General features: G+C 36.3%; 1 protein-coding gene across 2 annotated transcripts in view; it reads right to left on the bottom strand.

Moving 5' to 3' along the window:
* CIMIP6 (ciliary microtubule inner protein 6) overlaps positions 1 to 12,000 on the bottom strand; it is a 43,598-nt gene extending 31,598 nt beyond the window's left edge. For both annotated transcript variants that reach the window (XM_074285026.1, XM_074285025.1), the window contains exons 1-2: positions 11,852 to 12,000; positions 9,089 to 9,308 (exon numbers count right to left, since the gene is read on the bottom strand). In XM_074285026.1, the coding sequence (XP_074141127.1) occupies positions 9,089 to 9,308; positions 11,852 to 11,934 (303 nt within the window). In that variant the 5' untranslated portion in view covers positions 11,935 to 12,000. The remainder of the gene's footprint in view (positions 1 to 9,088; positions 9,309 to 11,851) is intronic.
* Positions 12,001 to 25,980: the final 13,980 nt, after the last annotated feature.

Raw genomic sequence — 25,980 nt, 5'->3', positions numbered from 1 at the left:
TCAATGATTCTTGCTGGTTTTCAAGTCCTGCAATAGTCTCATCTTATGTTAGGGAATCCAATGATTCCTGCAGATTTTGTTCTTAGGTCTTCTTTGTTTTGAGGTTTTTCTTTTTTTCTGTGTCTCTTTCTGATGAACAAGGTGAATATGACTCGTTGGCACCCATCTGATTCCTTCTCCATCTGTAGAAATACAAGCAAACCCTGTTCCCCAAGCAGTTAACCTATCTGCTCCTTTCTATTCACCACTTTCTTAATCTCTCCTCATGATCTGGTAATATATTGGAGCTTCTCGCACTGGACACTGCCCTTCTGTTGAGTTAAAAAAGCCTGTATTCTCTTCAATTGTAATCCCTTTCTGCTATTTGATTGCTTTTTGTTTGATAGATCACATCAGAGATCTGACCTTCTAAAGACTCTCTGGGTGTAAACTCAGCTGCCATCATGCCCCACCTGTCTTTTGTATGATATCTTGGAGCTGGGTCCTGCCTCTCATTTCCCTGGGTCAATCTATATTCTGAGGCCCAGTAGAAGCCCTTGTGGCAGTTTGGACATAGGGTTTTAGGTCTTCTCTCACCCTGTCTTCTCACTCTATCTCTATATCTACACTGAGCTCTAAGATGTCCTATTTTTCCACACTGAAAACATCAACAACTCTCTCTAGAATCCATTGCCAAGAGGGACCCTTTCTTTCCATGTTCATCATAGTCTGAGTATAATAAGCATTTATGCCCACTGTAGCACAGAGTCTTATGATCTCATCTAAAGGAGCATCTTTGTATAGTCCCCATATAATTCTTCTTCATACCTCATTACCTTTTTCCTTAGCCAGTTGTCTTATCATTATTCTTGTAGCTGCATTTTTTTCCAAAGGTTCTTGTTACAGCTGTTTTCAGATGTCCCACAAAATCCGCAAAGAGTTCATTGGGACCTTGCTTTATTTTTGTGAAGGCTTTACCTTCATCTTTCCCTGGGAGGGAGCTCCAAGCTTTTATAGAAGCAGTAGCAATTTGTTCATAAGCTGTTATGGGGTAATAAATCTGTTCTAAATTCTCTGCATACTGACCTTCATCTGTTGGTTGGTCAAAAGTGATTTGTACATTAATTCCAATTTGCTTATTGTGCTGGGCTTGAATCCTACATAATTCACTATACTCTGAAAGCCACAACAAGTTTTGTCCAGGTTCTAAACATGTCCTTGCTATGGATTTCCAATCACTGGGAGTTAAGATTTCATAAGCCAAATTATCTAGTAACATCTTAACATAAGATGATGTAGCCCCATAAAGAGTGCAACATTTTTTCAAATCCTTGATTTTTTCCAGATCAAAAGGAGTATATCTTCTCCTTTTTTGACCTAAAGAGTCAAGCTCTTCAATCACAGGGTATACAGTATTTTAAAATCAGATATATCCTGTCCTTAGTTTTTTACCTTAACTAATGCCTTTTGTAATCTTGTCATAATGGGGATGTGGAATGACCTAATTTCTCCTGCTGTGAAGTACCATACTTAGAATTGTACTTAACTCCATTCTTATCTGATTCTTCGTCCTTTTCACCTAGTTTAATTTGATCCTCCCTCTCCTGCTCTTTCATCTTTTTTCCTTATTCTATAACTTATAAGAATTTCCTAAAGCCAGTTGTATTAAATTATATGTATTAAGTATGTCTTTGGAAATTGAGTCAGGTCCATTTTCATTGTAGAATTGACATAGTTGCTCTCTTGCTAATTTCCACTCATATGGATGTAATTCTTTTTCCTTATAAAACCAAGGACATGTTATTGCACAGTTTCTAAAAGTTCAGTGATCTGCTCCCAAATTATAATCAAACATTGGCTTTTTATAAGTCTGACAATGCTTTCTACACATTTTCCTTGAACTGGAAAAGAAGACTTTTCTAAACATCTGTCCTATTTTAGCTGAAGTGCTAACTTTAGCCTTTTAACAAAGTTTCCTTGTTGTACGTACCCTAATTTCTGGATGGAGGAAACTTTTCCACTGAAATCAGGATCATGTCTGTCCCACGTTTGGATGCCAAAATGTAATATTCTTCTTTAAAATATAATGTTCTCTGGGAGCAGGTTTCTTGGGGGGCTTCTGGAGGCAGCCTTAGTTTCAGTTCAGTGTAATCATCCCAAATGCAGCCAGAAGTTAAAGTTCAAATCCTTTGTTGTCTCTTTCCAAGTCTTGTCTCCTTCCTTGGGCCCAGTTAGCTTTCTGGAGGACTATCTCTCTCCTTGGTTCTGAGAGGCCTGCCTTCTCTGACTTATGAATCTCCTTGACTGAATCCTGGCTGAGGCTCTGAGAGCTTCTAGTCGGCTTCTCCTTCCTGGCCCTGAGACCTCCTCTTTACATTCCCCACACTGAGTATATATCAATCATTATATCACTAGGAAATCATTATTTGTTGTAGGATTAAATCAATGCTAAACTAGATTTAACTATTGTCTCCTCAATTCCACTTAGTACCTTGTTTCAAGTTCTGGCTCATAATATCTCCTTGCAGGATCAGATCAATCATATTGAACCATGCTAAATTAGATAATTATTGTCTCTATCAATTCCAGTGACTTAGCATTTTGTAAGAATCCATACAAAAAGGAATAGGAAACAAATTTTCCTTGATTAAAAATCTAATTTTAAAACTTTAAAAAAATAAAATTACTGGGGTTATTAATTCTAAGGTATTTATATTTTAGCTTCTTTGCTTTTTATTCTTAACATTCCTTATTGTACTTTAAGGGCCAGATTATACAAGTTTAAAAGAAAATTATAGCTAAATCCTTCTAGGAGCAGATTATATATGTGTGATGCTTAAAACTGAGTCATAGCTAGATGCCTTTCTTGATGCAAAATCGCCTGAATGTTTGATGCGGATGTTTCATATATAGTATTTCTGCAGCTACAACCTATGGTTAATTTATCTTGGTGATATTTATTTTTCTCAATAGCTAAATTATTTTTAGACTTATTTTTCCACATTTATCTTCATTGCCTGCAATTGTAGTTTCAGCTATAATCCATATATGCTTTTGTTGCTACTATTGATTTTTTTGGGGGTTTTCTTTGTTCCCTCCCAATCTTCTTTATAATTTCAATTTTAATTTCTGTTTATCTTGTGATTTTAAATGTACAAAAGCTCACTTATTTGTTCTTATCATTCTCTTACTGATATTATTGCTTATATTCTTTAAAAATATGGCATTTGTCCTTTTGAGAACTTATAGGAATATTCTATGCTGTTTCTTTTTCCATCTGTGATATTTTAGATACTTTTACTACTTTAATCATTCTTTGATAGTTTTAAAAATTGTAATATATTCTTTACTTTGATCATTTCCCTCTTGGGTAAATTATTCTTATCTAAAACTCACTAAGTTCCAAACAAAATTCACTATCTTTCTTCCCAAACCATCTTCTCTCCCCAACTTTCTTATTACTTTCAAGGATAACACTATCTTTCCACATACCTAGATTTGAACCCTTAGTTTCGTCTTTAACTTTTAACTCTCATCCCAAAAATCCAACCAGTAGCCAAATCTTGTCATTTATACTTTAATTTTTACCTTATTATACCTTATTAACATCACTCACATTTGCCTCCTCTTTATTCCCATGGCCATCACTCTAGTACAGGCCTCTTAGCCTGGATTATTGTGGTAGTCTGGTTCATCTATCTCCCTGACTCAAGTTTCTCATCATCACCATCCACCTTCTATTCAGTTGCAAAAGTGATATATCTTCCTAAAGATCAAATTTGACCATATTTTACACCCATATTCAATAAAAACTGAGTAGCTCCATATGACTTCCAAGATCAAATATTAAAACTTCTGTTTGAAATTCAGAGCCTTTCATAACAGTATTTTACTACTTTATTCTCTTCGAGTCACTCTATGATCCAACTATACTGGCTGTTCATTCTCCCTGTATTTTTCATTTTCATGCATTTATACTGACCATCTTCCAAGCCTAGAAAGCTTAGCATAATTAGCTCTGTCTCTTAGAATCCCTGATTTCCTTCAATATTCTTAGAATCCCTAGCTACTTTCTATGGGATGATTTTCCTGATTCCCTCAGACTATAGGAGTAAGACTTCCACTATAAATTTCCTTCTGTATACTGTGTATTGTATCTTTCATGTACTTACTTATTTAGATGTTTCCTTTTATCACTAAAACATAAACTCCCATTGAGCAGAGACTGTATTTGCTTATCATTTAATTTCCAGACCTTAATAATGCTTGTTAACTGAGCAATTGGTAGGGAAGCGGTGGAAAGAACTGGTTGTTGTCCTTAGTTTTTGAAGGGGATCAAAATGTTAGAGGGTGGAAGGAATATTTATTTTTTCTTCTATAGGATGTTATTTTTCTTTCTTTCTTTTGTAATGGGAATGTGGACAGCTAGGTGGTCCAGTGGATAATGCCTCAGGCATTTATTAGCTGTGTGATCTTGGACAAGTCACATTACTCTGCATTCCTCAAATTCCTTATCTGTAAAATGAGCTGAAGAAAAAAATGCCTCCAGTATCTGAAAACTCCAAAAGGGGTCACAAAAATTGGATCTGACTGAACAACAACAATGGGAATGCAATAACCTTATTTCCTTGCAGTCTTTCACTCACTTATATTTGCTGGAAAAGCCATCATGTTGGCCTTGCAAAAGTAGTCTCCATTGCCCTTTTTCATATGTTTATTTTTCTCTATCTTCAACAGCAAGTTGGATTGCCCTAAAGATTCGAACATTTATACTTTGCAACTCAGTCTTTTTTTGTTAATCTGGACTCTAATGGTAATTGTATTCAATACATCATTTTGATGTTTGAAATTATTTATTTAACTTTCTTACAAAAAAACTAAAGAAATCAGAACAATGCCAAGAAAAATATTTAAACTTGGATTTCGGAGGATATTATAATTCTACTTGGATTAAAACCAGCTCTATTTCAATAGTATAGACCGTGGCTTAACAATACTAATTTAAAATAAAACCAAACAAAAAGACAATTTTCCAATAGTTATCTCAAAAAAACCTCCAACACACTTATATAAAATAACCTGAAAGTTGCCTTTTTAAATGCCTGACAACTGATATTTTAATGTACTTCATTTAAGGGTTTTTATATTAAAAGAACAGTTCCACATTCACATACAATTTTCTATTTGTTTTATGATAGAACTGATTGACCTCATCAATGTAAGAAGTTTGGCATTTAACTTCTAAGTCAAATAAATCATAAGTAACTGTAACTTGCATTTCTCTTTTCTCTATGGGAATCTGAAAGAGAGAAAGGGATAAAGTATAGCTCTCCTAGCTATGAACTTAATTAACAAATGGGTTACAGGAATTTGTGCGTGGCCTTATGTCAATTAACACTTTGATGAATGATTTCTGTAAAGGGGGCATGGCATCCCAAATGTCCAAAGAGAGTGCATCAGATGTGCCCAGTGTGCTGGAATGTCCTGAAGCAAGCATTACCATTGTCCCAGTGGATGCCTTACTTATCAAATTTGCAGATGATACAAAACTGACGAGGATGGCTAATACATTGTGTGATAGTCATAACACAAAAAGATACTGATGATTGAGAACATTAGGCAGAATCAAATCCTTTCCAACTCTAAATCTAAATCCTATAAAACAAGATAAAGTTCAAGAGGGACAATTATCAAGTCTCATAGAAGTTAAAAATCCACTTCATTATAAGTTAGCATGGCTATCAGACAATGGTTTCTCTGAAATACAGTTGGGGATTCAATGAACTATAAGCTCTTAATAAATTAATAAAGGCAACAAGGTGGCTCAGTGGATAGAGTACTTGAATTAGAAATAGGAAGAAGAGTTCTGAGAAACTTACTAGCAAGTCATTCTCATTTCTCTGTGCTTGTTTCCACATCGCTTAAAATGCAGATAACAATAGTAACCACCTTGATTGTTTTTAAAAACAAAATGAGATATTGGTAAATTATTTTACAAACCTTCAAGTATTGTACAAATACTAGCATTAGCTATAATAATGGATTATGACAACCAAGAAAGCTTATGAATTCTTATATGCATTAAACAGGACATTCACAATGTTCTGGACTAGGGGAATAATAGTTCCATTGTCCCCTGCCCTAGTCAGACCATATCTGGAATGTTATTTACAGTTCTGGTCCCCACATTTTAGGAAGGTCATAGGTAAGCGGCAATTATCCAGAGAAAGGTAATCCTTCTGCAAAAGACATCATGCTGCAAGAAGCTAGGTTAAAGGAGTTGGGAAGGTCTAGCTTGGATAAAAAAGATTTGGAGGTGGATAAACGTGATACTTTAAGTACTAAGGTCTTGTTTTGTTTCAATCTGTGAAGAGCAATTAGATTTGTTCTGCTGATTTTCTCAGGTCAGAACCAGAAACAATGGATGGAAAGTATAACAAGAAAGTTTTAGGCTTATTACAAGAAAAAATTCCAAAAGTGAAATAATCTGCCTCCAGCATCGAGTTTTCCTTTCAAAGTTTTCTGGGATATAATATGGCAGATTTCATTACTTAGTTTATGTTAGACTAGGCCTCTGAGTCAACTCTAAGATTCTGTGACTGATTAAATTATGTTTTTCTGTTTTAAATATCATTGTGGATAATAGCCATGAGACAATTGACATTTACATAAAACTTTATAGTCTACCATGCATGATGTTATTTAAGCTTTCTAATGGCCTCGTACTATGATATTAGAATTAAGTATTATTTTAGTTTTGTAGATGCAGGAACTGAATGTGATATAGATATTCATTTCAGTGATTCATATTCTAACTCATACATACATGCATTTTCTGTGATATTCTCATTCACATCCTTCCATAAGTTCTCTAGAAGAGGTTCACTCAACAGGGGCTTCCTTGAATCCTATTTCATATGCCCTAGATACCAATGGAATGTGTGGAGATTCCATTGTTTCTCACTCTGGTTATCTTTTTTTCTGGTTATGCTATTTTGATGGCATCTTACATACCAATTCTTCAGAGATTATAGCTTTACATGCTCTAAGGATTACATCCCTAGAATTTTAATATGACTGGTATTTTTAAAAAATGTTTTTTTTATTTTGTTTTGTTTTGTTTGTTTTTAAAGAAGCTACTTAAGAACCATTAAAATCACCCAATATCCATAAGGCAACCCAACTTGCTTTTTATTCTATTAAATTCTGTTGCTCATTGTCCATTGGCAATGTTTAAGATAGGCAAGACTTTTGAATGATACTGGATTTTACTGAAGAGGTTACAAAATTAAAGCTTTTGTTGCAATCAGTACAAATAAGAGCATCTGAAGGAACTCACAATCCTCATAGAACTCCTCTTTAACTTGGACTCTATGCTGAAGATCTCCATTTTTCATGAATGCTTCTAATAAGTATGTCTACCTGTTTTACATTTTGGTTGAACTTAACGAGAGTCATCAAAAATAGTTATCTCTATTATTTTGTCTTTTAAGCAATCTTAAGTAATGTCAACATATTCCTGGGAAATAATTTGTTTTTCTTAAAGCTGCATTTTTCTCTAGTAAATCAAAGGATTTTTTATAGTTGGCAAATGATTAGCAGAGTGGGATCATCTGTGAGATAGTAAAAGCATGCTCTGCTGTGGAATATTACTTTTAAAAGCTTATCTTTTTTTTTCTTTTTTTTTTTTTTTACCATTAGGGATGTATGTGATATATGGTAATTTTTTTCATAAAAATTTTATGTGGATGGGAAAAAAGGGTCAATGATATAGAAACTTGGTAACTTTTGGAGGAGGGATAACAATTAGGAAAGAAAAAATTTTGTCTTTGCAATACTCCCTCTTCCTTCAGATACCTTGAAAATCCATCTCTTGATATCCTCAAGATTGTCTCAATTCTAGCAAGAAGTTCTTTCCATTTATGTGTAGTCTCATCCAGCTGCTTTTTCCCCATTTTTTTTCTTCAGTGCCATTTCTACTAACTCAAGAAATATATCCAGCACTATGATATTAGAGCCCAAATGTGAAAGCTCCATTTTTCATGATGGTAAAAAAGAGTTGGTTGTAAAAAAATTATAGATATTTTCCATTTTTCATCTATTTGTATTCTTTCATTTTCATCCTCAATTGTTTTAGGTAAGATTCTGTTTTAATAGGTTTTTTTTTTTTTTACATTTTCATTCCACTACTTTTATTTTATTTAATGATTATGTTTATAACCTTATCTGTGAAGGGTTTAACATACTCCTGTCATACAGTAAGTGCTTAATATATCCTTCTTTCCCTTCCTTCTTTTTTACTTTCTTTCCCTAAGCCATAAGATTGGTTGTGATTGGACTACATATGGAACAGGGTATGGTATATAAAGCCTGAAGAGTGGTAATGTGAATATATTTTCATTATATCTCATCTAGTTTTTTAGATGGCAAAGCTATTCTTATGTGGTTGACCCATTATAATTCAATGAAATCTAGTAAAAGAGTGCTGTAAAAGAACATGATTTTACTGATTTGATAGTACCTTGAACTATGTGTCAAAACTTTAGCTGGTGGCTCAATGGATAACTCAACCTCTGTCTGTCTTAGTTTCTTAAGAGCACTAGTAAGGATCAAAGAAGATAATATTTATAAAATGTTTAGCATATCGCCTGGCACATTGTAGGCACTTATTTAATAAATGCTTGTTTTCTTCCTTCCTATAAATTCACACTGACTTCATCCCCTTGACTTATGATTGAAAGGCTTTACAAAAAAAAATGTACAGAGGTAGTAGTAGCTCTCTAAGAAGCATAAAAGACCTGGTGTTCTCCCCAGGTGCCTTCAGTGTTGAATGGAGTACTAGGGCACCTCAAGATGCTCCACCATCATGGAGTATGTGCCTGCAACCATCAATGAAAAGATCAGGAAACTAAGCAGGGTGGTCCCTGATGGTCTAAATTAATAAATGTTTGTTGAATTAAACAGAACAATTCTATGAGGTATGATGGGGACACAAATTATTCTCTTCAATCCCACATGGAACATGAGAAATTACCTTGAATTACTATTATTAAAGTATCTATAACATTATCCCCCTTTTTAAGGCAGTGATAACTATCATCAGACCTACCTGATTGTCTCTCATGTCCGGATGGTCTATGTAGCCCACTGGCTCATTACTGAATCTTGCATTAGTTCTTATGAATTTGGCATACATTACAATTGGTCTCCTGGGATGTGTATTTTCTGAATTCTGCTCTGTTTTTTTGACTTCATTTTCATGTTTGTCTTTTTCTTTTTTCTCTACTATAGCTGGCAAATGAACATCTGATATTTCAGAATTATCTTTTCTGGAAAAAAATCCATTTATTCCAATTAGTATTTGAATGTTTATTGATAATTTGGTAATTATATAAAATACTATGTAAATTTCCTCAGAGTTTTGGCTATTCACTTAAAAGCTGTGGTAACGATAGAAAGAATGTTGAGTCTGGTGTTGGGAGAGATCTATGCTCCTGCATCTCTTTACCTATGTAACCTCTGGGGCAAGTCACCACTTTAAGCTTCTACAAAAAAATGGAGATTGAGACCCAAAATGCTTATCTTCTGAAGGCAAATAAAATAATGTGTGTAAAATAATTTATAAAGCTTAAAGTAGTATTGAAATATTAGCTATTACCATGAAAGTAGTTATGAGTTGACTAGATTGTTAAAATGCTCTTTTTGAAAAAAAGATTACTTAAAAACAAAATTGAGACCTCAGCTGATAATGATTTCTCATTTTACATTTTCTAATTATAAATTCTTATGCAGAATCTTGTTTATAGCAAATAATGATGACAAAATCATGCAGATTGAAGTATGTATATCTAGTCACTCAAAGTCTGATCGAATGGTTTGAACTGGTATTTTGAATCTATTTGCTTTAATGTTTACTAGCAATAATACCATGAGTCAATCAGTTCAAGGATATAGGTCTTAATATTCTGTCCTTGTTAGATATAATCTTAAATCTTGTTTATTTTTCAGGGCTAAATCCCTTTCCTTCCTTTCCTCCTCTCTTCTAAACTCGCTAGTTTGGTTTCTGATTCTCCTCATTCAACTCAAACTATTCTCTCCAAAGGCACCAATAATCTTTGAACTGTCAAACCTCAACTCTCATCCTTCTTCTGCAGCATTTCACTGTCAATTACCTTCTTCTTAATATTCTCTTCTCTAGGTTTTTGTGATCCTGATTTCTCCTGATTCTCCTGATACCTTTCTTTTGCTGGATTTTCACATGGATTCCTCTACTAACCATGGATGATCTTCAAAGTTCTGTCCATCTCTTTTCTTATTTTGCTTAGTGACCTCCTCAGTTCCCAAGGCTAATGTACTATTTCTAAGTAGATTGTTCCTGGATCTATCCAGCTCTATTCTTTCTGCTGGGCTCCAGTTTCACATCTCCAACTGCCTTTTTGGACATCTTGTACTGGATGTACCATAGATATTTTAAAGTTAACATGTCCAAAAATGAAGTCATTTTCTTTTTCCCAAAACTTTCCTCTTATTCTTAATTTCATTTTTACTGCTGAAAGTATCACCATTCTGCCAGTTACCTAGATTTGTAACCTAGATATCTTTGATTTTTCACTCTTGCCCCTCATATGTTACTTGTTGCCAATTCCCAGTTATCCTCAAGTACCTTCAGAACATCTTATATACATCCTCTTCGCCACTTTGTTACAGGCCCTCAACATGTCATGCCTGAACTATGGCAATTACCTTCTTCCAATTTCAGTCCATTCTCCATTTGCTACCAAAATGATCTTCCTAAACCATAGGTATCAACATGTCACTTTATTTATTCAATAAACTCCTGTGACTCCCTATTATTTCAAAGATCAATTAAAATCCAATTTAACTTTTGTAACCTTTTTTTTTTTTTTTTTTTTTTTTTTTTTACAACCTAGCCCCTTTCTATTTTGTTCCATGTCAGTTTTCTTCGACATTACTTTCATGCACTTTAATCGCTTGGAGACACTTGCTTCCTTGTTAATCATTGCACAGGATATTCCGTTTTTGGAATATGGGCATTTCTCACTACCTGTCCCTGATGACCTCCCTTCTCATTTCTGCCTCCTGGTATTCTTCAAGTTTCAGCTCAAATCCCTCCTTCTAATAAGAAGCCTTTCCTAATCCTCCATCAGTGCTCTCCCTGAGATTGTCCAATTTACTGTGTGTGTTTATAGTATGTATGTTATGCTTCGCAAATTTTGTCTCATTAGTAAATACATTGATAGCAGGGGTTGTTGCTGTTTTTGCCTATTTTTGTATCTCCACAGGTTATCACAGTGTCAGACACATTCTTAGGTGCTTAATAAATACTTGCTGACTCTTTCTCCCATCCAATCCTATTGTTCTTTCTTTGATGCTAGGACTAGAATCCCAGTCCCCAGGTTCTTTCCACTGTCTACTGATATAGTCTGTAAAGTTCTGGAAAACTCACCAGAAAAGTCTTAAGTATCTAAAGGTATTGCTCTAGAAACATTTGCATCTTCCGGAGCAATTAAGCTTTTAAGCACTGGCTCCAGTGGGCGAATTTAGCATCAGTGACAAGCTCCTGAAAGCTCGAGAAGAAAGACTTTCCAAAGGAGGGGGAACCTCAAACCACATTGGAAGACAGCTGTTCATTGCACTTATTCATAAGAATTGATCGGTCCACATAGATGTCCCCATTCTAGCTCCTCTGTAAGGGATTTGTCTCTACTCCTCGAATCCTACTCAATACCTCGTTACGTGTGGACTACCTGGGCGCTTCAGTAGGTGTTGGAACCTGGAACCTCTCCCAGAAAAGCATGGAAGAGAGGTAAGGAAGGGGGAAAGCTACGAAGGTCTAGGTTGTGGGTCTCACCCATCTCCTTCCTTGGAGGAAGCCACATCATCCTCAATCTTCTTATTATTCGTGGAACTCTCGAAATCTTGACACCGGGTCATGGGGCGAGCGCCCAGAATCTCTGGGCCCTTTTTTTTTTTTGGTTAAAAAAAAAAAAAAGACTTCCAAATAAAGGCTAACCTAGAGGGCTGCTACTGTGACTCCCGACGGTCGCTAGGAGACCGTCGCTCTAGCCCCGCGAGCTCGGGTCCCGACCTAAGAAGAGGGGACACGGTCCGCTCGGCCCGCAGAACGCAGCCTCCCTTCGGATTTCACAGAGTGGGGGACGCCCACACCAGCGGGCGGGCGGAGTTGGAGGTGGGGGAGAGGAGGACTGGGGGATGGGGGAGCACACAGGTTCGCCCTCGGACTCCTAGTCTCGGCCTTTGGGGTGGCAGCTTCCCCTTGGACTTGCCCTTGCCGGAGTCTGGGCTGTTATACATCGGACTCCTCGGCGGGGGGCGGGAGGCCTGGGCTCCTAGCCCGGGAGTAGGACCCTCTCCGCTGGGCCAGGCTGTGGGAACTGGCCAGCTGGGCCTCGGTTGACTCCCATCACTCCAAGCCGGGTGTTTGTAGTCTTGTGAACGCTCCTGTTACTGATTTCCTCCCTCGCAGGCAGATCCCTTCCGAATCCCCGGTCTTGCGTTCTCCACGAACGCGGGCGGGAGTTCTGCACTGCGAAGGATGGGTGGGGGTTTCTTAGATGGGTGCTGGTTCGGAGACTCTAGAATAGCGCACCAATCCCAGTGGTTAAGGGGCCTCCCGTCTGCGAACACCTGCAGAAGGGGTAGGGGGCGTAGAGTACGAAGTAGGAAGTTACCCTTTTTAGGGGGAAACGGTGGGTACAGCTCTGGCTTACCTCATTACTGTGCTTTCTCTCCTGATCAGCACCTAAGCTAGATTTCTCCATCACCTCCCTCCCACCTGTCCTGGCAGCGCCTCTAGTTCCGGTTCATGAAATAGATTTTTGAGATTCCTTAGATTTAAGGATCAGAAAACGCGGATTCTTCTGACAGATTTACTTATCTGTATGAACTAGGGTGGGGGGGGGGAGTGAATCCCTCAATTCATTTTTCTCATTTGTAAAAGAGAAGTGGTGGAACCTGATTTGATCCTTCTGTTATTTACTATTTATGTTACCTTGGGCCTTCAAAGTCTCAACCTCCCCCAAAGCTAAATTTCTTCTGCAAAATGAGTAGTTTGAAATAGATGACATCTTACCTAAGTGTGAGGCAGGTATCATTTTTTTGGGGGGGGGATGTAGGATCAAAAAAGTATGAAGTGCTTTGCCCCAGGCTGCACAGCTGGAAACCAAGATTCTGATTCTTTGTTAGGCTGGGTAATATTGTGCCAATATTTCTCAAAAAATTTCTGTACAACTCTGGTGCTTCGTGTAATATGAATGTTAGTTATAAGAAAAAATATGAATTCTTTTTTGGCCCCTAAAAGATTAAATAAGAAATTATGTATCAAATATGTGACATTTTTCATTTTAAAAATGGACTTAATTTCCTTGAATTCATGTAAAAATTTCTCCAACCATCCCCAGTATTATCCCAGGATTATGGGTTTTGTCAGTATATTTCAAAACCTAAAAGTGTTATGTGATGAAATAAGTTTGGGAAATGTTGTGGTACAATATGTGACAACATCAGAAGACATTTGTATCCTAATGAACAAAGAGTGTTGGCAGATTCTGTCGGGCCAGCTGCTTTTGTTAACTTTTGTCTCTCTCTTTGTGACCCTATTTGGAATTTTCTTGGCAAAGATACTGGAATGGTTTGCCATTTCCTTCTCCAACTCATTTTACAGATAAAGAAACTGAGGGAAACAGGCTTAAGTGACAGTTCACACTGCTAGTAAATGCCTGAGCCAGATTTGAACTCAGGAAGATGAATTTCCATTTCAGGCCAGATACTCTGTCCACTTTACCACCTAGCTGCCATCAGCTGCTAATTAACTATAGTTAATTTTAGTACCGAGATCTTGTTCTTTCAGAGAAAGTAGTAGTTGTAGTGGGAAAAGGATGCTGAATCAGAAGATAGTTTTACCTCTTACTTGTGTATATGATGAGGGTATAATAGATATCTTCAGTAAACTGAAGGTTTTTCTTGTGGAATAGGGTTTGCACTTAATCTGCAGAAAGGAAAATGCTGAATGAAAAGTTGCAGAGACAGATTTCAGCCAGATAGAAAACCTTCTAATACCAAGAGTTATCCCAAACTGGAAAAGTCTGTTTTTTGAAGTAAGCAGCAGTTTCCTTTCCTTAAAGATTATCTACAAAAGCATGATCTGGTAGGAATGGGATTATTTTTAAACTTTCTTTGTATCCCATCCCCAACACTTAGTAGAGTCCCTATCAATATATAATAAGGACCTAAGAAATATTTTTTGGCAGATTGATTTAAATTTAATCTTTATTGTGAATAGGAATTGGCTTATTACTTGTACTTAGCTAAACACTTAGCAAAGAGCAGGCATTTAATAAATACTGCTTAATTGAATAAAAATCTACCTTCCTCTTAAGTTCAACAGAATTAACTGATTACCTAGTTCTGTTTTTTGAAGATATACAGAATAAATCTAAAGCTTCTTACTCATGACAGGCCTTCAGATGTTTGAACAGGATTAGTTTCCAAGGTCCCAAATTTACCACATCATTCAAAATGTCTTCATTTACTGTGAACTAGTGTTTCCACATGTAGAAGGTGCTATGTTGGCTGGTGGAGGACTTCTGGTATTGATTGTTAGGCCAAAATCAGCACTAGCAGCAGAAAATTAATCCATACTCTGTTGTATCTCAGCTTCAGAGGCTACACTCTCCACACCATCATCTGTAAACAAAAAGTTGTGCACCAGCTCTCCCTCTACTTTGATTTTTGCTTGCAGCTTTTCAAGTCAAACAGTTTATAATCATCAAGTGAGCTGATTTTGATGCTGTTTTCATCCTTACTGAAGGCATCTGGAAAACAATGTGCATGGGAGTGAGCATATAATTCTGCTTCACTTTGTTGGTGTTTGGGAAAGCTTGAGACTCCCTTCATTTCTCCAGAACTTGAGCGAGCTTGTCATTATGACACTGGCATTCAGTACTGATGAACTTTTCAGGCAACCCAATTTTGCCATGATCTTCCATGAGCTCTTACAGTGTCAAAAGCTTCCGTCAGTTTGACACATTAAGTGTATACAGATCTCTGGTCTGCTCCTGGCATTTCTCCTGGAGTTGTCAAGCTGTAAACACCATGTCAACCATTTCATATCCCTTTCCAAAGCCATGCTGATTCTTAGGCTAATGACCATCTTCCAAATGATTAGATGATTAAAGTGGACCCTGGAAAGGATCTTGCCAGAAGCAAGTAGAAAAAAGATTCTCCCTGTGGCTGGCACATAACAGTCTTTTTCCTTTCTTTTGTAGAAGGATGGAAAATGGAGGCACCCTTAAGCTTCTGGGGGTGGGGGGAATGATTTCATCTTGTCATATATTCAAGATGATTTTAGTTTTTATATGAACAATGAGTCTTCTAAAATTTCTAAGACTTTTTAAAAAATATGATCTTCTTATGCCATTCTTTACTTACACAATTGCTTTTTGGACCTAAATATGTACCTCTCCCAATTAAAATTCAAAACTCATTAAAATTCTTATTTAATTTGGCCCATCATTCCATCATCTAGAAATTCCAGATCCAGATAAAAGTGCTAAACCTATGTCATTTTATAATTCATTTCAATTCAGCAGACATTTATTGAACACCTGCTATGTACAAGGTACTGTGTTATATATAGGCTGGGTCATAAAGACAAAAGAAGCTATCTGTTTATTCACATGTATTTTATATCTGCATAAAAATGGTTTATTTTAGTACTTAAAACATGTATTTTATATCTTCATCAAAATGATATATTTTTGTACTTAAGTATTTTATCAAGTTTTTCATTTTTAATTGACAAAAATATAAGACATAAAGCATAACATAGCTATATCTCTCTATCTCTAAAATGGAGTTAAAGAATATCCCACTAAAGACTTTACTCAATGTTGACGTTAACTCAAATCAACACTCTTTGGTTATAATTATTCAACTAATTATGATTTCCCCTTACTCTACTATTTTCCAGCTGACATTGCTTAATCCTGTAAGAATTATTATTATTTTTATTTTTTTTTATTTTTGCAGTAACTATTGACAACAACTTCCACTGAATTCTACTTGGTTATATCATTGTGTCATAGAAATGATCCTGCTCTCTCAAAGCATGTGTTAGTCAAAAAAACAAAACAAAACAAAACAAAACAGGCTCCACCATGCTGGAAAGGCTTCTATCTTGGGCCTAGATTAAAGATAGACTATCAGTTGAGAACCAACCTCAGCAAACTGGGGAGAATCTCATCACTAGTTTGTCCTTTAGGTGATATATTTTTTGGCCTTAGCAAGTGGCTTAAAGATTGGCAGGAAATCTAATCCTAAGACTAAGATAAATCGAATTTGTTTCAATTAACATAGCAGACAGTATTTAAAGATTTTGAAATTAGTGATTTCAATAGAAAATATGTTAGGATGTGGAATATTATATAGATCTGGTTTAATAACTTAACAGAGAATATTAGGTATTTAGGGAAGACTGATAGTTATGGTGTGAGGACTGCTGAGCCCTTTCTTCAAGGTCTTTGCTACCCAGCTCTCACCTGTGACTCTTAAGAAGCTGTATAGTATGTACAACAGCCAGGGATTGAATCAGGTCGAGGGTAATTGACAGGTCTCACCCCCTTTAGGGCTGCTTATTTTACTCCAAGCATGTGAAGACTTGAGAATAATTTGACCATGAAAGTGGTTGAAAGCAGGTGGAGCATTTAGAGCTTGCTTAGACATTGAAGACCAATAGATTTCATTTTGGGCCATCACCAGTCCTCTTAATTTTTGTCTTGCCATTAGATTGATGACTCTGGAAAAGAGAGTGAGGTTGATGACTTTGCCCACTTCTGCCTAAGTTAAATCCAATTCATGCTGAAATACTATATTATTTTGTTACTATTTCATTCTTAAAGTCCTATGGCAATGGACAAGTGACAAAGTAGCAAATGCACACACACTGGTCATAACCCTGTTCCCAGGTGGCCCAGGGTCACCTTCTCACTAGATGGTCATTTCTTACTAGACCAAAGCAGCATCAGGAATCAGCAGCCCCCAGGTGTGTGAGCAGCCTTTTTTAGGACCACACTGCTCACCAGTATACTCTTTAACAGATAGAACACTTAACGTCACAGACTAGAGTGCACTGTGCTTCTCTGTGCTCAGTTTGCTGCTAACTTGGAGGGAAGGTTTAGCCAATACTGGGTTGCAACCATGGTATAGAAAAGGGACAGAAAGCTTTCAGATATTTGGTTATGGTACCACATTTACTTAAATGGGCCAGAATTCTGACAAATGTCAATGTTGGCTTCATGAAAATGATGGAGAAATTCAGAATCTACCAAGTGAAAAACAAGAACTCCACAAAATTTACCTATAGGAGAGTTTAACCTTCTCTGAGAAAGCAGGGTTTAATTCCATCAAAACTATAGTACAAGTGATGCATAGAAAGATGCAATATTCATGGCTCAGTAAGAAGACAGTTTTACATTTATTCTAACCCAAAATGCTCCATATGATACCTTGAAGGCTATTTTGGGGCCAAAGACTGGTCAGTGATAACCTTACTATCATAGAGAGATGGGCTAATCTTCATACATAATATAATCATCAACTACTGTTGAAGTTCTTGACTGTATAGTTCAGGTTGAAGTCACTTACTCTCTAGCTGAACTTCCAGCTAGAGTAACTTCCAGTATAGTAAATTCTTAAGTGGCAAAGTACCTCATACTGATTACATTACAGCAGAGATCTACTAGCTAGGGAGTTAATTGTTCATACCAAGGCTGACTGAAATCTCCTGGGTTATATAACAAAAGGTTATCCTCTTGGACATCAAAGATACCTTCATTGTTCATCTCTATAAAGGAAAATAAGTAGGTTTTCTGGTGACAATCACTGGGAGAGCTCTTCTCTCTCTCTCTCTCTCTCTCTCTCTCTCTCTCTCTCTCTCTCTCTCTCTCTCTCTCTCTCTCTCTCTCTCAATTATTGCCTGCAAAATTCTTGTCAGACTCCTTAATCAGTTGATTAATCCTCTGGAAGTTGGTCATCTGTCCAAGAGTCAGAGTGACTTCAGAAAAAGGCAAGGAATTGTGGATATGGTTTTTAGTGCCTGATAACTCCAGGAGAAATGCTAGGAACAGAACAGAGGTCTGTACACAATGACCAAGGTCTTTATGTTGTCAGTCATGAAGGTTTGTGGAAGAGCACAGACAAATTGAGTGCTCTGGAGAAGTTCATCAGTATCATATGCCAGTTTCATGATGGCATGCTTTATGGCTTCTGGATAATGGATGGTGCTCCTGAGTTTTCCCAGTCACCAGTGGAATCAGGCAAGTTTGTAGGTTGGCTCCCATGCTTTTTATCATGATTTTTTGATCAACATTGTTAGATGTCTGCAGCAAGGACAAAAAAAGCATCAAGGTCAAGTAACTGCACTGATGGTATGTTATTTAGTTTGAATAGACCACAAAAGCCATGACTAAAGTAAAGTGAGAGCTGGTATGTGACTTTAAAAAATTATTTTATTTAAAGAATAATACAAGGGGCAGCTAGGTGGCGCAGTGGATAGAGCACCAGCCCTGAATTCAGGAGGACCAGAGTTCAAATCTGGTCTCAGACACTTAACACTTCCTAGCTGTGTGACCCTGGGCAGGTCACTTAACCCCAGCCTCCAAAAAAAAAAAAAAAAGAAAAGAAAAGAAAAAAGAAAAAAAAATAATACAAAAAAGAAAAACCAAAAAGGAAAACAAAACATTATCATGTACCCAGCAGAACATTGGGGAGGATTCAAAATATATGACAATAAATTATCAGTTCAAGAAAGGATATCTATCTATCTATCTATCTATCTATCTATCTATCTATCTATCTATCTATGTGTCCATCTTGTCTTTGTTTCATTGTAGGTTGTTCTTTTGTTTTCTGCTGTGCATTTTTAAATTTTATTCCTTTTTCCTTCTTTCATCCCCCCTACTTCCCCTGAGCAACCTATAGTTAAGCATAAATATATATGTAAATAGACATACACATAACAGAGATAGTTATACATTCATACCCACTCAGAGACCCATTTATATACCCAAATATATATATAATACATACATACATAGAGCAACATGCATATGTATCTACATATGCTCAGACAAAATATAGAAATATATACGCATTTATCCAAATGTAAACATGTATCTAAAACAATATTATGTCTGTAGATTTCTCTCGATTGAATTTTAAATTTTGACTTTGTCTAAGATCGATGATTACTAGTGTAACCGACCGCTGGTCAATGAGTTTATTGTCATATATTTTTGATCTTTTGATATTACCACTCTTGGTGCTCTGCTTGTCATATATTTTTGATACTGTCATTCTTGGTGCTTTGTCTTCGCCTTTGTCACTCCGAGCTGTGTTACCCGTAAGAGAAAGATCTTGAATTTTGAACCACTACCCTTGTATTAAACAAAAAGGGGGAATTGTAATGGGCCTGGAACTGATCCCCCTGTGCGGAAGGGAGCCTCCCTAATGTCAGTCATCTCCAGGATGTGGTTCCGGGTCGACTAATAGAGCTACGTGTCAGTAGATGCGTGGAACTATGAGTTGCCTGGCCATATAAGGAGAAAAACGGCTAGGCATTGCTAAAGGAGCTGGCCCCGCCCACGATGGGAGGTTTCGGGGAGGGTCCGAGAAGAACCTCTATAAGAGGAATAGCCAGTGGCAGCTCGGGGAGACATTTTGGGGAGCAGACAATAAAGAACAGCTCTGCTACATGTTGGCTCTCTGTTTGCTTATTCCCCGCTCCTGTCTCCAGAGCGGGGCCAGAGACGTCCGAAGGCTGGTGGAAGCTAGAAGCGCGTGGTAAGAAACTTTCGGTTTCCAGTGAGACTGCAACAAGGGGTGTGGCAAAAACCCCCAACAACTAGTTGTAGTTTTTTTCTCCTAATAAATTCTACTTCTGCTGATGTCAATCTTAAACATATTTCCATGTAAAAAATTTGTCCATATTAAGTTCCTTGAAAATGATATGTTAAATTTTATATTGAGTTCAGGTTTGGTTGAAAGAAAGTTTTGAAAATATGCCAGTTCATTGAAAAAATTGGGTAATTTGCTGGACATAACTTTTTTTGGCCACAAGCCAAGTTCTTTTGATGGCTGATACATATGATTCTTTTATTGTGGTTGCTGATAATCCTGTACAATTCTCTGTATCTCTAGTGTATTTGAATTGCTTTTTTTTTCTTGCTTCCTGCAAAATTTTTTGATCTGAGGGTTTTCAAAATTTGGCAATAATATTTCTATGTATTTTCCTCTAGGGATCTCTTTGAGGTGGTAATTGTTGGACTTTTTTCTATTTCTACTTTCCTCTCATGTTCTATCATTCCAGGACAATTTTGTTGGTTATTATTTCTTGCATTATTGTTTCAAGATTCTTTTTTTTTTTTTTTTTTGGTTACAGCTTTCAGGTAATCCAATTATTCTTATAGTTTCTCTTCTTGAGCTATTCGTCAGATTTGTTTTTCTTCTATTTCATGTTTTGTTCTATTTTTTCATTCTTTATATTCTGTTTTGTTATTTCTTCATCTCTTATAGCTTCTCTGGCTTCCCCTTTCCCAATTCTAATTTTCAAAGAATTATTTTCATCTTTGAGACTCTGTATTTCCTTTTCTATTTGGGGAACGTTTTTTTTTTTTTCCATAATCTTATTTTTCTTAGATGGTTTTTATTTTTATTTTTTTCTTCAGTCTCTCTCATTTGATTTTTAATTTCTTTTTTTGAATTATTTTATAAATTCTCTCTTATCAGGGAGCCATTTAACATTACTCTTTGGGATAAAAACTTTTTTTTTTTTTACTTCAGTATCCTCCTCTGAAGATGAACCCTGGTATTCCCTATTCCCATAGTAAGTTTCTATGGTTGAGCTCTTTCTTTCTTTTTTTTTTTTTTAATGAGAAGTAATTAGTGTAAGCACCTCTAATTGTGGAGGTAAGGCCAAAAATGTCATATCCAGCAAATTCATCCATAATATGAATGGGGAAAAATAGACATTCAATGAACTTGCATATTTTCAGGACTTTCAATCAAATCTGAACTCAATAGAAAATTTAACATATCATTTTCAAGGAATTTAACATGGATAAATTGTTTATGTTTTTTACATGGAAATAGATTGACATCAGTAAAAGTAAAATTTATTAGGGGGAAAAAAGTACAGCTAGTAATCATTGATCTTAGACAAAGTCAAGGGGAAGATAAATGCCTCTATCTTCAGCTCTCTCCTCTGACTTGGATCCCCAAACCCAAAACTCCATCCTCCTACAAATGCCCAGCTCATTGCTTCTGCACTCACCTGGTGTGGTGGTTCCTTCTCACTGTCTCTGAAGCACAGCTGGGCCTGGCATTACTAATCATAGCAGGTTCCCTCACTCTTTCCTTGCTCAGATCCCCAGGGAGGTGAAAGTTTCTATGTTCCTGCTGAGGTTCCAGTTAGCCCCAAGGTCTCCCAACTTGGTGTTTCTATGTAGCTAGCCTGGAAGTTTTTGCATTTCACACTGGTTCTTGTTAATTTGGTTAAAGTATTTATTTTTATTTTTGGATCTTCTTGGGTTGTCCCAGGACCCCTGTTTTGCCTCAAATCTTCTTGATTTTATGTTCACCCGCATCTGGTGAACTTCTGGAGAATCTGGAGAGCTTGAAATTTACTGACCTACTCTGCTATCTTCCCAGAATCCTTTGCCAACTTTTTGTTTGCAGATGATTGTGTATTCTCTGAGGCTGAGATGCCCCAGATCAATTCTCTGCTGCTTGTGCTAATTTTGGCTTGACGATTAACAGAAAGAAAACAGGTTTTCCACCATTCGGCACCAGAGCAAATGGAGAAATTTTGAATGGTATGGATAAGTTCACTTACCTTGATAGTATACTCTCCAGATAAGTCCACAGAGATGACATGTGCATTCCCAGAGCTAACTCAGTGTTTGAGAGGCTCCAAAAGAAAGTGTGAGAGAGAGGAGGTATTAAGCTGCCTACCAGTTTGAAGGTATACAGAGTTATTGTGCTGACTTCATTATTAAATATCTGAGAAACCTGAACAGTATCCAGTTCTACACTAGGAAACGGAATAATTTTCATTCAAATTGTCTCAAGAAGATTTTTTTTTTTTCTCTTTGAGGCTGGGGTTAAGTGACTTGCCCAGGGTCACGCAGCTAGGAAGTGATAAGTGTCTGAGACCAGATTTGAACTCTGGTCCTCCTGAATTCAAGGCTGGTGCTCTATCCACTGTGCCACCTAGCTGCCCCCTCAAGAAGATTCTGAAAATCACCTGGCGGTATAAAGTACTGGACCCTGAGGTCTTTTCTCAAGCTGAACTGCCAACATTCAAATTCTTGCAAAGATGGGCTGGCCACCTTGTTTGCCAAAGTTTGCTTACAGACTTTTTTATGGAGAACTCACACAAAGTAAGCACTCACATAGAGGTCAAAAGAAGTGATACAAGAACACTCTAAAATTGCTTGTGAGACATGGGAGAGACTGGCACAGGATTTCCCAGCATGTTGTGCCCACATCAAGAAGTGCTGTGCTCTATGGGCAAAGCAGAATTGCAATAGCTCAAAAGAAAAGCAAAATATGCAAATTTAGAGATATCACCCTCCCAAACACTATATAAACTATTTGTGCCTTATCTGTGGTAGAGTTTTCTGAATTCATATTAGTCTAATCAGTCATAGTTGAAAACACTGGACATTGATTCTGATGGAATGATATCATTTTGTTCCTCTCCAAGTATGAACCAACTGGTAATTCAGTACTTTCAGGTGAAAGACTGATCATTTTAGCCTTTTGTCTTACTGTATATACAAGCCACTCTGCCTTTCCAACTGCTTCTGCTAAGTACATGGACTTCTGCATTTACATGGACTGAAGTACCCACATTAATGGAATCACACATCTATTAAAAGACTGAATTATTGGTAGCATTATACAGTGGAAACTTGGAGACTGGACTCTAGTTCCAGCTCTGATTAAATAGCTTAAATAAGTTACTTAAATTTTTTGGGTTTGCTTTCTTTGTCTTCTTTAAAGAACAGGGTTTAGCTAAATAATCTCTAAGCCACCATGAAAGGTAAAATTCTCCTGAAAATTTTTATTTTTCTTCTTAATTTTAATTTTTACTTATTTTTTTTTCCTGAGGCAATTGGGGTTAAGTCAGGATCACACAGCTATGAAGTATTAAGTGTCTGAGGCCAGAATTGAACTCAAATCCTCCTGACTTTATGGCCAGTGCTCTATTCACTCTGCCATCTAGCTGCCCCAATTTTTTATTTTTCAATAACTGAATATACTCCATTAATTCACAAATATTTTCTTCCTCTTTGTATCAAATAGTTTGAACAATCTTTGATTTATGAACCAAGAATAATTTGCTGATTTATAACAATGTGTAAGTTAAAAATGCCATGTGTGAAAACACAATAGGATAGATGCTGCTTATCCAAATTTATAGTATGTGTATTTTTATTTCATTTTGATATATGCTGAAAACTGTTCACATTTCTGTTTTAGCCACAGGAAAATTCCAAAAATAATGAAATATGCAATTGTATAACTTGATAGAAAAACTGAGGGTCACTGCACTTAACTATCTCAAATCCTTGATCTTAATTTTAAACCCTTTCCCACCCAAAGCCACATGGATGATACTAAGTTTGAAAGTGGTGACAATTTTAATACCTCTAATCTCCAACACCCTTTTCTCAACAAGGCTTTATTCTAGGAGAGGGCATGGAGATTGTATCTGTATTAATATTACAGCATATGATCTCAGAACCCTGGGAAAAGGTCATATGTACTGTATAATCTGTTGTTATTATTAGTTAGTGTTGATACTATTAATAGTAAATGACTTTTCCAAGATTACAAACCAAGTCAGTAATGGAACCATGATGTTCTTATTCTAAGCCTAATTATTTTATTCACTGGATTATCCTGCTCTCTTAAATGTTACTAAAAAAAGGACAATTCTTACCCATTCTTTGTATTCCCGGCATTTAGCATAGGGTCCTACATATAATATGTGCTTAATAAATGCTTGTTAACTGATATTTGGTTAAAAAATAGTGACTTGTGTTTGTTATTATTCAAAACTATGTTCTTTGAGCAGCTAGGTGGCGCAGTGGATAGAGCACCAGCCCTGAATTCAAGAGGACCCAAGTTCAAATCTGGTCTCAGACATTTAACACTTCCTAGCTGTGTGACCCTGGGCAAGTCATATAACCCCAGCCTCAGAAAAAACAAAACAAAACAAAAACTATATTCTTTTGCTTTGCTTATCCTTATTCCAAATCACAAGGACATAAGATATGTCATATTGGATATAAAATTAATTATCAAGTAAGACAGAAATGTTTACTTATAGTGAAGAAAATGACAGGTTTGACTTAGAAGTTATTCAACATACTTAAAAAATAACTTATGGGACTTTTAAATCTAAAAATGATTTTTTTTGTCCAGACTTATATTTTCATCAGTGTTGAAAATTCAGTATGGAAACTGACTTTACCAATGAAGCTTTGCAGCTCTCTTGTAATTTTTTTTATATTACACACCCACACATACATATACATACATGAATATACACAAATATATACCGATACTTTCACATATAGATATACATACACAAATTATATATACACATATAAATATGAACATACGTACTCAAACTTATTTTTATATTTATTGCATACATATATGCATATATATGGAAATTTCCACAATGAATTTCATACACATTCTTAGAAAGGAGCTAGGACTTTGGAAGTTAAGTGAATTGGCTATGAATACACAAGTACAAAATGTAAATTCCAGGACTTGAACCCAGGCCTTCCTGAGTCAAGTCCATTTATCCAAAATATTTGAGTTGACAAGAAATTTGGTTTTCCATGACATAAAACACATAAAAGCCTAATCCACAATGTTATTTGTACAGAGTATGCTTCAGATTGCCTCCCCTTCTCTTTTATAGAAATCCAGAGGCCCCCTGCTTGTGGCAGAAAATGAGCTCTCAATGAGAGTAGAATTTAAGGAAATCCTTTATATATAATACTTTTGGGGGGCACGGTTGCATGGATAATAAGAACCTCAAATATAAAAGAGTTATAGGGATGGTCTATATACTTGTTTAGATGTTGGGTGAATTCCCAACTGGTGACCTGAGGTAGGGAACAACAGACAAAATACCTAAGACTAAAAGAGCTCTTGACCATTGGTATAAAGCTGAAATTAGCAAGCAGCTCAAAGAAATTTCCAACCCTGATTCCATTGTAAAGTTTATCATCTCTAGGCTTAAGTTTGCCTTAAAAACTTAAGGCATAGTCCTATTTTATTTATGTTTATTTGCATTCCTCCTATGGGAATCCAAATGGGAATCTTCTTACTCTAACCTTTTTGTATTGGCTCACATTAAAAATGGGATTTGTCTCTTTTAAAAGGGTAATTTCCTTTCCCCAAATCTTACAAACAAGAATGTAAATAAATGACTGCCAAATTTTGCATTTATCAGATATGGACATACAGAGGAATGCAAAGGGGAGGAGATACAACCAGGAAAAACCCAACATAAATATTGTCTGCTTCTGGTTAGACACTATGAGGGATGAGGTCACTGAACTGGTAAATTCAGAGAATAGAGTGTCTTGGGCCATTTCCAGAGTCTGACATCTCTTTGGTAATGCTCATTAGATAATGGACCAGGAACTGAAGAGTTACAGATGATAATGGCATTAAAAAGTTCTAAAGTCAAGTGTGATATAAAGACTGAGGTTGAGGATGTGGGAAAATTGGTATAAAGACAATTTCAGGATATAATTGAAAACTTTCAGGAGAAGGTGACCCCAGAATTGGGTCGCTTATAGTGGTAAAGGTCTTTGTAAGAATTCAGAGGAACCTGGATCAAGACACTGAGACCAGAGATCCCAGAACCTA

The sequence above is a fragment of the Sminthopsis crassicaudata genome, chromosome 2 (genome assembly GCF_048593235.1).
Source record: "Sminthopsis crassicaudata isolate SCR6 chromosome 2, ASM4859323v1, whole genome shotgun sequence".
Classification (NCBI taxonomy): domain Eukaryota; kingdom Metazoa; phylum Chordata; class Mammalia; order Dasyuromorphia; family Dasyuridae; genus Sminthopsis; species Sminthopsis crassicaudata.
Note: the sequence above shows the minus strand (reverse complement) of the source record. Positions and strands in the feature narration are given on the sequence as shown.